This window comes from Phodopus roborovskii, unplaced genomic scaffold (assembly GCF_943737965.1).
Source record: "Phodopus roborovskii unplaced genomic scaffold, PHOROB, whole genome shotgun sequence".
In the NCBI taxonomy this organism is placed as follows: domain Eukaryota; kingdom Metazoa; phylum Chordata; class Mammalia; order Rodentia; family Cricetidae; genus Phodopus; species Phodopus roborovskii.
The window spans coordinates 709,071-727,812 of NW_026126481.1; the positions used below are offsets into that span (position 1 = coordinate 709,071).

The 18,742-nt window shown below is 44.8% G+C and overlaps 1 protein-coding gene across 1 annotated transcript; it reads right to left on the reverse strand.

Moving 5' to 3' along the window:
- Positions 1 to 15,345: 15,345 nt before the first annotated feature.
- On the reverse strand, positions 15,346 to 16,899 carry Foxb2 (forkhead box B2). Its single transcript, XM_051194053.1, has one exon. The coding sequence runs from the start codon at positions 16,709 to 16,711 to the stop codon at positions 15,431 to 15,433; it is 1,281 nt and encodes a 426-aa protein (XP_051050010.1). The 5' UTR covers positions 16,712 to 16,899; the 3' UTR covers positions 15,346 to 15,430.
- Between the last annotated feature and the right edge of the window lie 1,843 nt (positions 16,900 to 18,742).

Consider the following 18,742-nt stretch of genomic DNA (forward strand, 5'->3'; position numbering starts at 1 on the left):
GCAGACATGATGACTGCTTCTGTGCTGGCTGCCATTGCAAAGCAAGTCACTACCTAAATAAACACATGACTCTCTACTTCTTCACTTCTCAGATTCTCTGTTGTTTCTTTTCTTTCCCTTATAGTTCTCCCCTTTCCCATCTCCTTTCATCCTTCTTCTTTTCCTGTAGGAACTCTGTCATTTGTGTGTATATCCATCTTATCATCAGAGACACTGCCTTGTCCTTACATAATAGTGTTGGGGACAGTACCTATGAGTAGTGATTTCAGAAGCTGAGGAAGTCTCATGCTGTCACATCCTCCAGTGATTATATGCAGTGTACATACAGTTAAAAGTCAGCTTTTGGATAATTTTGGATAATATATATCTCTGGCAAATAAACTGTATAACTTCAATCAAAAATCAATATACTTGAGTGTTTGCTGTAATCAAGATCAATGTTAAGATTGCTAAAGGCTACAAAAATAACAGGAGTGCATGTCTAGTCATATTTGAAATATAAGTACAGTAATTTTAACCAATAGCAGAAAAAGATTTTTAGCTGGGAGATAGAAGGAATTAATAGTTAAGCTATTAGCAGGGTTGTTTTTAACAGCAGTTAAATAACATTGGCTACAAAATTACTTAAGCCTGAGGGTGTAGCTAGGTGGCAGAGCATTTGTCCAGCAAACACAGACCCTAGATCTGAATACTGAAAAAAAAAAAATGTATTGAGTCAGAAGTAATTAACTCATTCCTTAAATATGTGTTGAGTCCCCACTGAACATCAAGCCTTGCTTGCTGGGCATACAACAGGGCCACTCTTACCTTAAGGAACTCATAGACTAGTATGAAATATATAGGTTTATACCCCAGAAAATCTCACTGCTGTCCATTAAAGTGGGATTTATAGCAGCAGGCTTGGGGAAACATGAGTGCACACTTATCATAACAAACCAGTTTAGATTAAGTATCCAGAAAGCAGCTGCAGATATAGATGTGACTATCAAGAGAGAAAGGGAGCAAGAGGGATCTCAAAGCTGGACCCTCAGCACAGGTAACAATCTGGAGAAGACAATAAGGTGGCATATAGCATGGAGCCACAAAGCAGACAGAGCCCTGTGCTTCCAAGAGGACCTGAAGGAGACGGAGGGAGTGAAGGGAAACTAGGTTAACAAATACCATGAAAACAAAGGGCAAAGAGTGCTTTAAGGAGGACCATACACGTCTAAGAGATTAAACAAAATGACAGCTGAGCCTGGGCTTCTGGAAGGAGCCGGGAGGGGGGGGCGGGCAAGGAAGAAAGACACAGAAATGCAAGAGATGTTTTGTTTTCAATGACCACAAAAGCATAGTTTCTGCTGTTAAGTCTAACAGCAAGAGAGATCTGTGCTTGCTAAACCATGACAGGAAGAGTCAATACAAAGGAAGACACTAAGTGGAGGCAGGAAGAGGGGTCAAGTTCCTGAAGGTTGTGGTAAGGGCAGAAAAATGGAAAAGATTTTCCATGCATGGGGGGATGGGGGCGTACCAAGTTTCTTCTCATCAGGCAGAGACACAGGGAAAGACAGGAGGTAGTATAATCAGAGAGATGCTACTAAAATACCAAGGACCAGGCACATGGCAATCTGAGTAGCAGGAGGCTGAAGAATGATCACAAGTTCAAGGTTACACTGGACAATTTAGTGAGACCCATTTTCTAAACAAATAAAGACATAAGGGTTGGGGTGTGGCTTTGTGTTAGAGCACTTGTCCAATATGCATGAGGTCTTGGGAAGAAAGGGGCAGAGAGAGAGAGAGAGAGAGAGGGAGAGAGAGAAATTAGTATGGGAAGGAGTAAGCATGAAGGCTGGGGTGAACTATGCATTCCTTGTTAATAGAAACATTAGATATTTACATTTGGGGTAGCTAAAGAGATAGTTTAGAAGAGTCACCTTTGACCTGCTGGAGCTCCAGCTCCAAGGGATTCAGCTCCAAGGGCTTTGATGCCTTTTTTGTCCTGTGGGGAACTTGTATATATGTATATTGATGCACACATATGTAGTTGTTTTTATGTTTGTTCGCTTTTTTTTTTTTTTTTTCTCTTTTGACTCTTTGTTCTTTGGGGGGGAAAGTCACAGTGAGACTTTTCCTTTCTTATAAATAGCTGGCCTTAGCTTGGCTTATTTGTAGCCAGTTTTTATTGATTTAAATTATCCCATCTACCTTTTGCCACTGGACCTTTATGTTTATCCTATATACCTTTCTTTGCTTCTTATTTTGTGGCTTGCTGTGTAGCTGGGTGGCTGGCCAATGAAGACCTACTCCTTCTCTCACTCCTAGATGCCCCCCTCCCCAGATTTCTCCTCCTATTTATTCTCTCTACCTTCCAGCCCAGCCTATCCTTTCTCCTGCTTTGCTATTGACAGGTTAGCTCTTTGTTATACCAATTAAGTGTTTTAGACAGGCAAAGTAACACAGCTTCACAGAGTTAAACAAATACCACATAAAAGAATGCAACACATTTTGCATCATTAAACAAATGTTCCACAGCATAAACAAATGGAGCACATCTTAAAATGATATTCTACAACACGCAGCACACATGCACACATGCACACACACACACACTCACACACAAGAACATCTGCACACACAAAATTACATTCTTGTGAGGACAAATGTGATACAGTATATAGGTAAACACTTCTTCATTTTTCCTCATAGAATTTTAATTTTATTACATTTTAGTGTGTTGTGTGCTCATGTGAGTGTGTGAGTGCGTGCGTGCGTGCGTGCGTGCGTGTGTGTGTGTGTGTTGTACTAAATCATTCATTTAGAAGTCAAAGGACAACTTGTTAGAGTTGATACTTGGCTTTCACATTGTAAGGGCCTGGTGATTGAACTGTGGCAGTCAGGCTTGGCAGCATGTGCCTTTACTGGTTCTCTTACCCTCTGAGAGTCAACAAATGCAGATCCAGAGGGAACATTGAAGCATAAATTAGGGTACAAAGTTTTTGTTTTCTCCCTGGATCTGTCGGGTTAAGTCCTAATTCAGCCACACGTGATGCGACACTAGACATGTTATCCAACTCCCTTGGTTCCATTTCTGTACAAATTGAATGTGATATAGCAACCTGATTCCCAATGATTTGTGGAGATTTGAGCAGTTTCATACAAGATTAGAATAGTGATCAGCAGAACAAGCACTTTGCTATTAATAGTTACAGCATAGTGCATTACGCAGCTTATTTAGACTAACTTAACAAACAGGTAAAGGACTAAATCATTTGGCCAAGAACATATGGCTAGAAATGGGAAGATCAAATTTGAATGTGGGTTGTCTTGTGATTTTTATTTTATATAACAAAGATTAATTTCACCAGTATCACTGATTTGACTGGCGGTCTGCTAACTTCACGGAGTGTGTGCAAACGGAGCCACAGCAAGAATTAAACAAACAGAAATAACAAAACCCCTTGCAAACAAAGCCCTTTATCACACCTGTTCTGCCATTTCCCTCAGCATGCTACTCAGGCACAGCCTAGCTGTCAGCATCCTACCTTGGAGCTGAAGCAGTTCCTAAGCTCATATCCTTTGGTAAATCTACTCAAATCATCTGTGGGCCTCTCATATCACAGTTGATGCTTAGATCTTGGTTTTTGGCTGATATGCAAAAATTAAAAAGAACAAGAAACTCCCTGAGAGACTCCACAGCTGTGCATGGGAAAGAACACAAATTTCTTCAAATAAGAGCTAGAAGAAAACAGTAACCAAAATTCCTCAACTTAATTTACCTTCCAAGACTTCCCCTTGGATTTGCATTTTGTGGAAGTCTCAGGGGGCATGGCCCTTTATGCTAAGCTAATTCCATCTTCCCAGGCCAAAGCACCAGAAGTCCTGCAGTTTGGGGAACCTACTCTGTCACCAGGGAGGCCAGCATCTCTGTAAATCCTCATTTAGTTGTGAAGACAGCTGTGATCCCTTCAAACTGGTAAGTAAAATTAATCAGTTTACCTAGGTAGATTTGAACCCACTCAAAGAGTTCCAAAGTGTAGTGCTAATCCTTGAGTTAAGAAGTAGCCATCTAGATAAAGGACAGATGGTTCCTCCCGACTGCCAGGCCATGGGGAGGATGGGACTTCCATCAAATGATAAAATAAAAGACGATCCGATGATAGCTAAGGCTGGGGAAGCTCAGAACAACAGGAGAGACATGATTGGAGAAATTTCCCAAGAAGGAAGTTGATGGATGATCTGACTAAAATCAAAGCCTGCACCTCTTCTCAGCACTGTGATTTCAGACTGTTCAGACAGCCATACATACGCCTGTTGTACATTTTCCTGCCACTCACTTTTGCTTGTATTGGAAGCAGGGTCCAGCACTGTGATTGTGTATTGTTCAGGCATCCGTACATCTGCCTGTTTGCTGTTGTGCATTCTCTTGCCACTCACTTTTGCTTTTATTGAAAATAAGAGTATGATCTTATGCATCCTCTGCTTTTAATATACATACTAATTTCTTTACATAATGGGGGCTTGGGGACTATCACTATTCAATTTGAATTATAAAAATATGATTTATATTAATATTTCAGGAGCACAACTCTTGAGGAAAATAAAATATTCCCATCTCATGCTTTATTAGGAAGGATATATTCTTCACTGCATAGATCAGCCTGGTCTCAAACAGAGAACTGCCTGCCTCTGTCTCCAGACTGCTGGGGTTAAAAGTGTGTGCCACCATTGGCTGGCTTAGAAAGGGTATCTTAATAAAGTATTTGTGGAAAAACATTTTCTTCATTTGAAAATAGTAGACAATGGAGCTTTATCTGAAGTTTTAAATGAACAGAACTGAATTACTTAACTACATGTCATAAATCTCTTGAAAATAAAATAACCTCCTGAATAATTTTTGAAAGTTAAAGGAAATACCTGACTGCAGAAATTTATACTTAGTATCAGTGACTGAGAATTAAGTCTAGCTATGATAGCTAGCTAGCTATCATCTATCTGTAGTTGGGGGATGATACAGGACAACTTTCTGAAGCTGGCTCCCTTCTTATCTCATGTGAACCTGGGACTGAATTCAGGTGATCTGGCTTGGTGAAAGCACCTTGATGGTTGAGCCATCTTTCTGGCCCCATTTTTAAAAAGAAATTTCTGAACAAAAAATATCTGAGATGAAGAATGGTTCATTTTCTGAGGTAAGTCTCATCAAAAGACTTCCATATCCATACTGTCACCAGAAACCATATTGTTGTCTGAGATCTGTGTTGCCAATGGACACCATGTGGATGTTTATAACCCATGCTGATGCAGGCTGCCATAGGCAGGGAAGCTTTCTTTGCAGTAGTATTGATGACCACAGACTCATAACTTTTCTGGGCACTCTTTCCCGCCAGCCTGGTCCCACAGCTACATCAGCTCCAAATGAACACTCAGAGACTTTACTTTAATTATAATACTATTGGCCAGTGTCTTGGGCTTCTTATTGGCTAGCTCTGCCTTAATTATTAACCCATAACTATTAATCTATATATTTTCACATGGTCTTATCTTACCCGAGAATGCCTGGGATCACATCAAGACTCCTCTCTGCCTACATCCTTCCAGAATTCACTTTGTTTGGTAGCCCTGCTTACCCTTCCTGCCTGGCAACTAGCCACAGAGTGCTTTATTCATTAACCAATAAGAGAAACAAACATCACATAACTGAGAATGAGAGACTTTGAAGACTCTGTGACAAACCCCACCCCTCAAATAAGAAAAGAAACAGTCTAGACAGGAAGCTATTGAAGAGAGTCCTTAAAAACTTTGATAAAGATGCTAAGAGGTAGCTTTTCACAGTTGGTATCTCTTGGCAGGGGTGGGGTTGGGAAGAACTCAGTTTTCTTTAAGGGCCTGACCACTGGGAATTTGACCATGCCCCAGTGAGTGTATGGGCAACAAATTGGGCTTGGTGGGTTTTTGTTTGTTTTGTTTTGTTTTTTTGGTGGGGGGTGGGGGAGTGGGTTTCAAGGGTAGGGAGGTGGATCTGGGAAGAATGAGAAGTGCATTGTGTTATGGAATAATGATTTTGTTCACTGTGACTATGTATTACTCTAATCAGTTAATAAAGAGCTGCCTAGCCCATGGCTAGGCAGGGTTTTCAGGGCCAAGAGGATGCTGGGAAGGAAAAGAGCAGCCTCTGGGGAGTATCAAGGAGACATCTTAATATACAGAGTGAGCAGTTAGGGAAATATGTACTTGAGGTAAAGGAGCCTCAGGGCAGCAACACATAGATGAATAGAAATGGGTTAATTTAAGTTATAAGAACTAGCTAAAAACAAGCATAAGCTATTGGGAGAGATTTATAATTAATATTAAGTCTCTGTATGGTTATTTGGGGAGTGGCTGGGAGGACAGAAAAGTCCCCCTACAGCATTGTGTGAAATTCACGAATAATTAATAAAAATATTATTTTGGGGGAAATAAAAGAAATGTTCCTCAACTGGCTTTTGAAAAATATGGATTCAAATTTTGATTGTCTACACAATTTGATTATATTTATTGGTTAAATTAAACTTAGACATTATTTTCCCAGTTTTACAGATGTGAAAACTAAGAATCAGAGACAAAGAGAGGCTGAGTGGGCCTGGGGTGGAATGTGGCTAGGGCTGGGCTTTACTTCCCTTAGCATGTGTGCTAGTTAGTTTTTGGTTTTTGTTTTTATGTCAACTTGACTTAAGCTAGAGTCTTCTGGGAAGAAAGAACCTCAACTGAGAAAATCCCTCCCTCAGACAGCCTGTAGGCAAGTCTGTAAGGCATTTTCTTGACCAAAGATGAAATGTGGAAGGCCCTGCCCACTGTGGGTGGAGCCTAAGCTGCATTCCTCCATGGTCCTCCTGCCTTAGACTCTGACTCACTTAGGAAAGAAACACTTTCCTCCCTAAGTGAGTTTTGGTCGTAGTATTTTGTCACAGCAATAGAAAGCAAATTGGGACAGCATGGAGTCTGATCCAGGCTAGTGGGACTAGCTAAATGACTTGGTAATGCTGGACCTCCATGAGTCTCTGTTCAATTAGCTGTTTCAGCTAACTGAGGTTTAATTATATGTTTTTTATTTTAAAACCATTTAGGCAGGTAGTTTACTTTTTTGGCTACCCATTAGAGTGGAGACATGAGTTTTTAAAAACTCTTTTCCTCTCCAAAAATTACAACAACAACAAATCTTTATTAAGGACACATGTGTTCCTTGTCTTTAGTCCCAGCTACTCAAGAAGCTGAAGCCTGAGGACCATGAGACCTCACAAGTTCAAGACCAGACTGACATCACAGCAAGATATTGTCTCAAACAACAGTAACAAAGTGCCACCAATGACCCAGGAATTATCCTAGTCCCTGGAGAGGCAAAAATGAACAGATTAAGATGTTTATCAGAGACCAAGTTGGCACAGTACACTGGATCTTGTGTGTGTTCTGTAGTGCTCAGATATCTATGGGGCATTGCCTATGCTAAGGATGCAGATGGACAACACCTCCTCCTCCTCTTCCTCCTCCTTCTCTCCCAGCAGCTCTATCTCTGCCTTTACTGCTCTGGTAGGTAACTCTGCGATTCTGCAGTGTGTTCACACCTCACTGCTTTGTGTGGTGCACTCAAAGAGCTAAAGGAAATCCTTTCGTCTAGTGAAAAGCTCTGGTGTGGGTCGGGCCAGGGTTTTCACACACACACACACACACACACACACACACCCGCCCCACACTTTCTGGCTGTGTGGCCATGGGCAAACTTCTTACACCACTCTGGCCTCAGTTATCTATGAATAAAATGAAGAGTTTACACAACATCCACGGTAAAGACTTGTTGCCAAGTTACATGAGGTTTGGTTTCAAAGCATGAACCTTTTATTACTACAAATAGTGATGAAAATGTTCTTATTTTAGGTATAAGAAGGACCGCCGCATCCAGAATCACCCCATTTACCTTCAACTTATTTGATTCCCTGTTTTATTGCCAGTGGGGAGAGATTTGGGCCATGTGGCTCCTTAGTCTTGTGCCTTCATGGAGAATCAGGTCCTTCTTGTTCTCTGGCTTTTGGAACATAGAAGCTAAATAGTTTTTCCTGGTGTGGCCACTCCCTGGTGATTAGTGCATGGACTAGGCATGGCACGCTGACATTGTAAGATGTGTCTGCCAGAAAGCCAACTTTCAGCATCCAAGTTGCAGCAAAATCAAGTAAAGAGGACACAGATCCCATTTTGGTGTAGACAGGCTTTGACTTCCTCCTTTTTGTAACAAGAATACTATTTGAAAGAGTGAGCAAATTTTAAAACATCTGCTTTGGTTGACATGTATGAACATGTACCTGCACATGCTATAGTCTATATAAGTTTGAGCTTTAACTTTGTCCTCCATGACTATCTAGGTGTGCTTTGCACATGCTTTTCCCAGGAGAGGTATTCTACTGTATCAGATGATCAAGTCCACACACTCTTGTTAACTAGGTATAACTAGTTATACATAGTTAATAACTAAAAGGCTGAAAAGATATTTGAGTGTGAGACTGTGGCTCTGAGGAAGGAAAGCCAGGGTCTTTTAGACACTGGCACTGGCTAGTCATACCAGTTTATATCTGGGATATTTACAGACAACAGGACAGTACCTTTGACTAGGTTGCTTTTAAACTACATTAAAATATTTCTCACAATTCTAGAGGCTATGTAGTTCAAGATTAAGGGCCATGGGAAGTGGAAGCATCTGGAGTTTTCTGCTGTCTCTGGGGAGCACTGAGCCAAGCAGACAATCATCAATGACTTTTTAGATAAAAGGACTAGGAATTGTGACACCTTTCTTGTGATGTCCAAAATAATTTGGGTGTCTCCTGTGAACTAAGGGGGCTGTAGATATCAGCTTGGGACAAATTAACCTTTTTAGCACAGAACTTCTCAGTGTGTGATCCTGGAATCCAGGAACACTTGTGGGTTTGTAGGAACCACTGATCCCAGGTTCTACCTCTCAGCCATGAATGAGTCCTATTCAGACTTTATGGGGTAACTATTCTTCAAAATTCCCCAAGTGTAAAAAATGTGAAGTGATAGTCTACTGTTCTTTGTCTTGCATGGCCTCTTGTCCTGGGTTCTGGCCAAAGGCACAGAACAAAGGGTAGTTGGGGACCACAGGGAGTGGCTAATTCCAGTTGTTGTCTTTCCTGCTCTTTCATTTTATTTCCTTTTTTAATTTTTATGTATATGAGTGATATAAGTATTTTGCCTTGTGTATGTCTATGCCTAATGTGAGGGCCTCTGAGGCCAGAAGAGGGCTTTGGATCCCTTAGGAACTAGTTACAGATGGTTGTGAGCTGCCCTGGGTGCTGGGAACTGAACCCAGGTCTTCTGGAAGAGCAGCCAGTGCCCTTAACCATGGAGCAGGCTTTAAAGGTTCCATATTCCTGCCTCTGACTCTTAAGTAACTGAGATTACAGGCCCGCATCACCAGGTCAGACTTACACTTTAAAGTCATTGATGCAGATGTGGTGGTACACTGCTATAATGTCATTACATGGGGAGCCAAGGCAAGAAACCCTGAGTTCAAGGAAAGTCTAGACAGCACAATGAGATTCTTTTTCAAAAACAGCATAACTGATATTTTGTTGAAATATTTATTATATGGCCTAGGTATTTTTTTTAACTATCCTTCATCTTATTATAAACCTAAAGCTTCATGAGAGTAGACAATCTAACCAATCTATAACAAATGAAAACATCATTCATCATTTCTAAATAACCAACCATTCATATTTGGTGTAATCTCTTCTCATGTAATTTTTTGATGTGTATTATAAGGTTGGGAACACACTGAAGACCTCTTTCCTTCTATAGGATTTCATAAGCATTTATTATTAAAAACAAATTTTCATAAAGCATCACTTATGATATCTTGGATACCCATAGTATGTGAACATCGTTGTTTATTAGATATTTCCCTGCAGGGACTTAGTTTTGTCCTACAAAATAAATTGTATAAGTTTAATGTCACAAAAATGTTGGATGAACACTGAGGACTTGTCCTTTTAGCCAGGAAGTGAAGCTGAGAATTATATAAGCACTATCCTGTCCAACTAAACAACATTTTACAAGGATATAGAATAATGTTTTTAATGGCAAGACTAGGTTAGATCAGTGACATCATATAAAATGTCACATACATTAAAGAGTTTGTCTGTGATTTCTCAACGGGAAATAAAACAATGGCATAAGTTAGAAAATAATTCTTAAATTGTGTTTTTGCTTTGCTAGTAGTAATCACATAGTCTGCCTCTCTCTTTTCTCCCCTTCTCCATTCCTGCCCTCCCTCCTTCCCTCTCTCCCCCTCCTTCCTTCTCTCCCTCCTTCCTCCCTCTCTCCCTCCCTCCTTCCCTCACTCTCTCCCTCCCTTTCCTTTTCCATCTCTGTGTTTCATTAATTATGGACCCTTTCTGGGTTGACTGCAGTTCAGCTGGACCTGCCTCTCTCTCTCCAGCTTCCTTCCTCTTAAGCATCCATCTGCAGTAACAGTAAAAACATGCTGCCCGTGAAGGTGCTGACAAGACTAGCAGCTCAGATGGGAAAACACATTCTAATGCATGGTAAAAATGATGCCTCCATAATGGGTCTGTGACTTATGAGTACAGCCTGGGTGTCCCATGTGCACAAACGACTATTACTTGTGGCAGGGAAGAACTATTTGGATCAAATTAAACACAAATAAAATGTCTTCTTCGCAAAATTATTTAAATATTTTCATGAATTATTAAATTACATTTTCTGGATTTTTTTATAATTTTATTAAAAAATGTTCTTTGATAATGGCATTCTCTTCATGGCTTTCTTTGGTTTAACAAAATATCTCTGTAAAAATACAACTACAGTTTTCACATACTTTATTTTCTGCATAATGATATGTGAGCATATCATGTGACTTGTGTAGATCTTGGGGGGCGTGTTATGGGTTAAAACACAGAATTTGCATTTCATGGACCATGCTAAAATTCAGTAAAACTGCATTTGGATGCAAGGAGGGACAAGCAACATGTGACTTGGATTTTCTTTAAAGCACACAAGGGCTAGTTAAAGCGAAAAGTGCTCAGGGCAGAGTAGATCTGGAGTTCTGCCAATTCTGTGCCAGTTAAACAATGGTTTAATGCTGAATTCAAAACCCAAGCAGAACCCTTCAATATCCCCCATAAGGTACTACTTGAACTCTGAAAGATAATATCAGTGGAAATATTTTGAATGAGCAACATGGGAGCATCGAACTTGAAATGATTATTTTGCCCTCCAGAATTCATTTGGATCTCCACTTGGTCCTTAAATCCTTAGCAAAAGTTATCCCTGATTTTTGTAATTGTTTTTTAGTTTCCTATTTCAACACTAACTCCACCTTGACCCTGCACTCCGTGAAGAACAACAGACACAGCAATCTTGTCACAAATGCAACCACACAAGATGGGAATGAGCATATGACCCCCAACTGTCCTTCCTCCCACTGAGGAGTGAGGGCTCCATTGTGAGGAAGTTCTCCATTATTGAGTGTCTTTTTTAGGACTGGCAGTTTGGGCAGGTGAATGATTTTGAGGGGAGCCTGTGGCTTTGATGATACAAGGGACTTCTTCCAGGCAGTTCTGTTTCCATATTCTCCTCTGCCTCCTGTACGGCTGCCAAGCTGGCAAATATCACCTTTGAGTCCCAGGAGATGTGTTGAGCTTTCCCATGTAAAGATGTTTGGAATTCAGCAGTGCCACTTCCGGTTAACTGGCTCAGATTCCTGGGAATGCAACTAGTTGTCCTCCCTGGCTGGACTAATGCCAGATTACTTAAGGAGATAATTGACCACAAGCCAGCCTGGCTGACAGACCTCCTAAGTGCCAGATGCCAACTATGCCAATGGTCCCTTGCAGGAGGGCCTGCTTTCCTTGAGAGCATAGCTAAATGTGGCTTCATTCTCTTTCAGCCTGTAGCTCTGTTTATTTTTATTTTTTATTTTATTTTAGGGGAATAAAGTAAAATTGGTCCAAGTTATTTTCTTCCCGTCTGTAAGGACAAGGACATCTACACTAAGCTCCCCTCCCTCACTTTTTCCCTACCTTTCTCAGGGGTCCCATTAGTTCAGTTAAGTGGGGGTATGGGCTGAGTAATTGCAGCCTTTTCTACCACCTTAGCACCCAAGAGCACAACTGAGTGTTCTGTTCCCAGTGCCTGGCCTACATTAGAAAATGTTTTTGTAATCACACCTATAACCCAAGAAGGTTATAAATTACAATTTTCATCTGTCCGATGTTGCAAATTAATTTTCTGTTTTCTAATATGTAGAGGGCAGCTGCCTGTGAGCTCACATGAGACCACATACCCAAATGAGAGTTAGCTAAAGTAACACGAAATTAACTACCATCTTTACATCAGCTTCAGTGACATACATAAACTCAATATTTTGTTAGTGGCCTGAACCCTAACAACTTGTTTGAAATAAACACAGGGACTTTAAGCAGGCCTGTTTTGGTGCTTGATAATAATCTGATCCCTGTGTTAAGCAAGAATGTGGGGACTGGTGGCCTCCTATTCTAGTATCCCACAGGCGTGCCACAAGTGTTCTGCCAGGTTCCAGGTTCCAGGACTGGCAGCATCTGTTCATGGTTATAGATGCCCTCACAGTGCAGTCAAATCCCATCTGAGTTGGAAGGTCTGGGGATAGAGGAGGGTCTAACTGGGGACAGCCCTCCCCTTTAGGATCAGAGCATCCCCCTTGGCTTATTTTGATGAATCCTATTTTCATGCTATCTATGCACAGCTTCATTGGGACACCGGGTTCTTTCTGAAACAAGAACTTGAACACAATCATCGTGGACTTAACTTTGCCTTCCCACCTCTCCCTCTTTCCTCTAAACATGAAACTATCAGTTTTCTCCACCAGGCAGAAAGGGTACCCAGCAGGGGCTGGGTGCAGGAAGGGTCCTGGAAATGGCACACTTCTTGTTTGCTTCCTTTTGGGGCCAGAGAGAAGATCCCAGAAATGGGACCATAGGCACCACTAAAAATTATCAGGAACCATTCTGGCTGGGCCAAAAGAAAGAGGCATTACTTTCTTGAAGAACTGCCTAGAAGACAGAAGCTCTTTCTTTGGGTCAAGTGCTATAGTCCCTAAACTAGGCTCCCAGCAGGGCTTCAAGCACCAACTAATTGGAAAGTGGACAGGCAGAGAAGTCAGGCTCCAAAGTCTCCCCAAATCTCTGACCCCCATATCAGTGTATCTCTGGCTCTCTTTTCTCTTTCTACCGTCTAATATTAGTGAAGTGTAAAATCCACGTGAAAGCTAGACAAACTCTCCAACTGACTGAGTCAAGGAGGCTGCTACCTAAGATGTGTCAAAACTTTGTGACACACTGCAATGAGATTTGTAAAAGAAGGACGGGCACAAATGCTGTTTTGGGTTTTTTTTTTTTTTTTCAGGGTCTACCCAAAACATACCTCAGCAATATTGCTGAGTAACTGTCTCTCTGCGGTCTTTTAATGGATGGTCGAAGGAATTTCTTAGGCTTCATAGGCAGAGGAAAACTGGCTTCCAGTGGAATTTTGCTGGAGGTTAGAATTTTGCGGTAAGAGGGCTAAACAGAGGCTCACCAGGGTGGTTGAGGCCCAAGAGCTTTGTCTCCACACCCAAGCAGCAGTCACTCTGCAGACCCTGCTTTCCTAGGCTAGGCAAGCAACAGGTCTCCCAATGGTGGTAGCATTTCCCACCTACCTGGTTAGTGTTCACCACGATAGCAGAGGCATCTTCCAACAGTGTTGCTCTGGGCCCACCACTATCCATCCCCATATCTGCTCCATGGGCACCGAGACTGGGGCCCTGACCTGCGCCTGCCAACCTCAGAAAAGGTTGCCAATCAGTGATGATAGGGAAAATTTACTGTTGCAGGGTTTTGTCAATTTAGACTTTAATGTTGACATGGTCTTAATGAAATTCAGTTAAGGAAAGTAGAGTGATGAAAATGGGTAGAGATTAGCCAGCTGACTGGTGGTGGACAGATCAACAGAACGGGCAAAGAACACTGTCTCCAGAGAAGGCTCTCCCGTTGGTGTTGGTCTCAGGCCAACTCTGAAGTTGAAACTCTGAAGTTAAGAAATTAAGGACTGGGAAAGAATTTTCAACTGTGGCCTCATCTGCTAGGTAAAGAACACCCTCACGCCGGCACAGGTATATCCAGAGAGATGTTTTTAATGATCACCTGATACAACACTGGCAAACAGAAAGGAGATGGCTCAGACACAGGCCAGAGGGGACTTGGAGCCAGGGCCACTCAACACCCCTCCCTAAATTTGTTGCCAGTAAAGTGCTGTTCCTGGGTTTCCAAACCGAGGAAGGGCAACAATAACAGGGTGAATTTATTCACAAACGGCAATTGAAGAATTCGCCTGAAAATATACACAGCGAACATGATGCTTCCCCATTTGTGCACGAGGAGACAGGAAGCAGAATGCCACGAAAGGGCAACTCCTCTCCTCCGATGACCGCCCCTGTCCCGGAGGTGACTAGGCTTCCTCGCATTAAAAAAAAAAAAAAAAAAAAAAAAAAAAAAAAATGAGAGAAGCAAAATCTGAGATACATGTGACTTTTTTTTTCCTTAAAAGTCCACATGAAACTGGTCGTGGGAATGAACCGTGTTCTCAGACTCCGTGAGGGTTTCTCACCCGACTGATGGACAGAGGAGTCTCAGGTGGAAAGTCGCCTTTTATTGTCTTTCTTCGGGGGCTCCCGAACTTTACTTTTGTAATCTGGAGCCTTGCTCCTTAAGCCGCTGCCATTCTCTTTTGTGCGAACTAATTACTTTAGCTGTCGGTACTATCCTCCTCGACCCCAGGTCACAGCCAAGAAATGTAACCGTTTCCCAAAGATCCCACTAAACACACCCTCCCCATCAAAGCGACTTTATTCGTGGCATTGTTTTCTCGTCCTTTTTCTTGACCAAAGAGATAACGAGGAAAACTCATCCTTTCTCTTAACATCTAAGACGAGCTTTGCTTAGTGGGGAGGCGGCTGCGGACACACGAGAGCTGAAGACTCAAACTTGTGGTCTCAAGTCCATTTCCGTCACTCTGTCAGGCTTCTCCCGTGTCAGATTGTCCAACTGCTCCAGAAAAGGGTCTGAACACCACTTCCTCTTTGCCTGAAATGAGTTTTCGCTAACCATTTTGCTCTCTCCCCCCATAACTTAGCAATCTTTTTTTTTTTTAAATTACAATAGAAACTCTTACCTGAAAATGGGCATTCATTAATCTGATTTACAAGATAGTATAACACAGACACCAGGAGGTTACAGACCAGTGAAACATCCACTTTTGGGTCGTCAATCAGATTTAAAAAAATTTTTTTTTTCTCGAAGTCAACTTTGTCTGCCACTTTGGGATGCTCTCTCGATCTAGGGCCATTGACTCAGTCACTCGCCAGGTGTCTCCTCCCCTAGGAGTGCACCAACACCGAGTGCAAGGAGCCTCCCTTGCTGTCAGCTGTGCTAGCTGAGGTCGGCTCCAAGAGAGGGGCTGTGGGTGAGGCCGTGGCCGCGCACACGGTTGAGGGAGCAGGCAGCTGTTGTGACGCCGTGGGGACTGCCAGCGCCGGCGGCAGTGTGGTCACGGGTGGGAGCGCAGGAGTGGGCTTGATGGGCACCGGTACAGCTGGCAGGCTCTGGTTTGCCGAGTGACACAGGGCCTTGACTGGCACCCCGAACGCCCCATACTCAGGGCCTACCGGGACCCCAGCTGCAGCGGCGGCGGCAGCGGCCGCGGCCACCGAATCCATCACACCAACATGAGGCCACACCGAGCCGACAACATTGCCAAGCTGGCCTGGCACGGGGTAGCCCAAGTGGTGCATGACAGATGCCAAAGGCAACCCTCCAGCTTGTAGCACTCCCTTGTAGTCCCTCCCGATGATGTTCTCTATGGCGAACGGGTGTTTGAAGCCCGTGGTGGACGCGGCGGCCGCGGCGGCCGCGGCGGCGGCCGAGCCCAGCCCGTAGGGTGGAAACTGAGACAGACGCCCCACGCTGCCCACCGCCGCGGCAGCCGCCGCCGCAGCTGCCGCCGCCACTGCCGCCGCCTCCTGCATCTTCCCGGGATGGGGCGGCTGCGGAGGCTGCGACTGCGGAGGTGGCTGCTGCGCGGGCTGCGACGGGAGGTGTGGCGGCTGCGGAGCGGGAGCCGGCTGCTGGTGGAAATAGGGCACCATGTGCGGTGGCGGCGGTGGCGGCTGGGGCGGATGGTGGTGGTGGTGGTGTGCCGCGTGGTGGTGATGGTGGTGGTGGTGGTGCGGGTGGTGGGTATGGTGGGGGTGCAGATGACCCCCGGGCCCCGTCCCGGGCGCACCCTTGCCGCTTCCTGCGTGCAGGTGAGCGTGGTCTGCGCGCAGTACCTTGAATCGCTTGCGGCGCCTCAAGAAGCTCCCATTCTCGAACATGTCACCGCAGTCAGGGTGTAGAGCCCAGAAACTGCCCTTACCGGGTTGGTCCGGCCGCCGCGGGATCTTGATGAAGCAGTCATTGAAGGAGAGGTTGTGGCGCAGGCTGTTCTGCCAGCGCTGCGTGTGCTCGCGGTAGTAGGGGAAGCGCTCCATGATGAACTTGTAGATGTCGCTCAGAGGTAACATCTTCTCAGCCGAGTGCTGGATGGCCATGGCTGTCAATGAGATGTACGAGTAGGGCGGTTTTTGGTCGCTGTACGAGCTCTTCCCCGGCCGTGGCATCTTTCTAGGCTCCTCCACCTCCTACTGGCCCACAGTGGGCCTCAACGCCTCTCTGAAGCCCCAACCCCCTGCCTAAATGTCCCCTCTAACTCTCTCTCCACTTGTGCAGCCCGGATCCCGAGCCTTCTCAGCCCGCGTTGCTTCGATCCTTCTCCTTCTGAGATCTGCTAGGGTCCCCACGATTGGCTTTTAGGCCAATGCAGCTCAATGGTGCTCACAACTTTCGGTCGCAGACAGGCCCACACAGTAGCCAGAGAGGCTCGCCTGCTTTACCTTGGTTTTCTCTGAGTCTTCCCCGCACTCTGGGGACCAGTCGAGCTCTGGAGCCAAAGGCAGTTGAATGAATTTCTTTTGGCTTCTTTGCCCTTTCTCCGTGCAAGGGCAGCTCTGGTCAAACCGACTCGGCAGTGGAGACCCCAGCTCTTTAAAACCGCATCCGTGCTAGCTGTCCCAAGGCCACTGGTGACCCGACATTTCAACTCCCTGGAAGCTAGCTGACCTGGTACTGGGTCCGACCAGCGCAGATGTTCAGATCTTTTAAGAGGGGAGTGGCAGGATAAGGGGAGAGAGAACACTCTTCTATCAGTCTGTGCCCTCTTTCTCAGGGGGTCCGCAGCAGAGCCGAGGAAGACGTATCGAGCCCCAGGCGGTGGCTCCGAGGAAAAGTTTGGTGGTGTCTGCAGCAGAAGCTCCTGAAGGCTCTACGGAGGGGAGGGTGCTCAGGACTCCGGGAGTTAGCCTCGGGCTGCAGGGGGCGTCGGCGAAGACAGGCCAGGACCCGGTTCGCCCGGTCGGCTCAGCCGTCTGCGCTGCAGCTGCAGCCGCTCTGCCCCGCGGGTTTTGAGAAGAAGCGCGGCTGTGGCAGAGACGCACTCTCCTGGCTGCGTTTTGTAATGGTCCCCGAGACGCCGAGACCCCTGCAGCTTGCGCTTCGAGACTATCACATGACCGAGGCTGAGGGACTCGCCGCCTCCACAGCCTAGTCTTTTCCTGAAGAAGGGGCAAGAAGGCACAGTGTCTCGTCTCCGCCCCTTATCAATTTCCACCGCGGACTCCGACTCGCATTTACTATCCACTTGCTACCCAGGCCGCAGCCTGGCTGGCTAGAGAGCGCACTTTGGCCACTGAAACCGGGTCGCTGTCTAGGCGTCCCAGCTGTTGGGCTTCACATGATCTAAGACCCATAGCAAGGGGTCAGGACACTGCTTTCTCTCCCTGGGCCGGTACTTTTCACCTACTCTCTTCTAGTTTCCTTTGCTAGCCACTGGATCTCCAATTTGCAATATCATTGTCTTCACCTCTCCTCTTTGAGAAATAAAGATACCCAGAGGGTTGTAGGTGGAAGCCAATAGAAAGAAAAGCTGGGGCGTTCACATCCTGACTATTATGCATGGCCTACGTATTGGCCCGGTATGCTCACTAGATTCAGGGAGGCACGGATTGCTGTTTGCACTCCAGAACCTTGATTTAGAGGTCTGAAGGACAATAGGCAGGGAGCTAGGATGAAAGGAGCTTTGGGATGGGGGGGGGTGATGCGTGGACAGACTGCATGCTTTGGGCTTTCGGGGTGGTGATATCAGATAGGGGAAGAAAGAGAAATTGGGAGCTGAGGTGTCTCATCACCTGGTTTTGTGGCTATTCTCCTTACCAGCGGGAGAACTATCACTGAAATTACACACGCAGCCAAGATGTCATCAAACCTTCCTGTGACCAAAGGAACCGTGGCTGAGACAGGCGTTGCTGCACTCATCCCCCACACTCGCAGCAGAAACCTCAACATCTGTTCAAAGATCCTGAAGTTTTGGGTCACGTTTGCTCTCAGGCTGGTAGAGAAAGCAGAATTTAGAATTTCGAAACAAGCATTCTCTCTATTCCTGTCTCTGGGCCTCAGGTTTAGGGCCTCAGGTTCAGTTTTGTTTGTTTGTTTGTTTGTTTGTTTTTTGTTTTTGTTTGTTTCTTTCTAAGTTGGAAAATTTAAGGTTTCTTTCTGGTTCCCTCACTTGAAAAGAGCAGCTAAAGGCTATGGCTCCT

Bases quoted from the DNA above. Each gene is read 5' to 3' on its own strand.
- Foxb2 (XM_051194053.1), bottom strand. From the start codon at position 16,711: ATGCCACGGCCGGGGAAGAGCTCGTACAGCGACCAAAAACCGCCCTAC.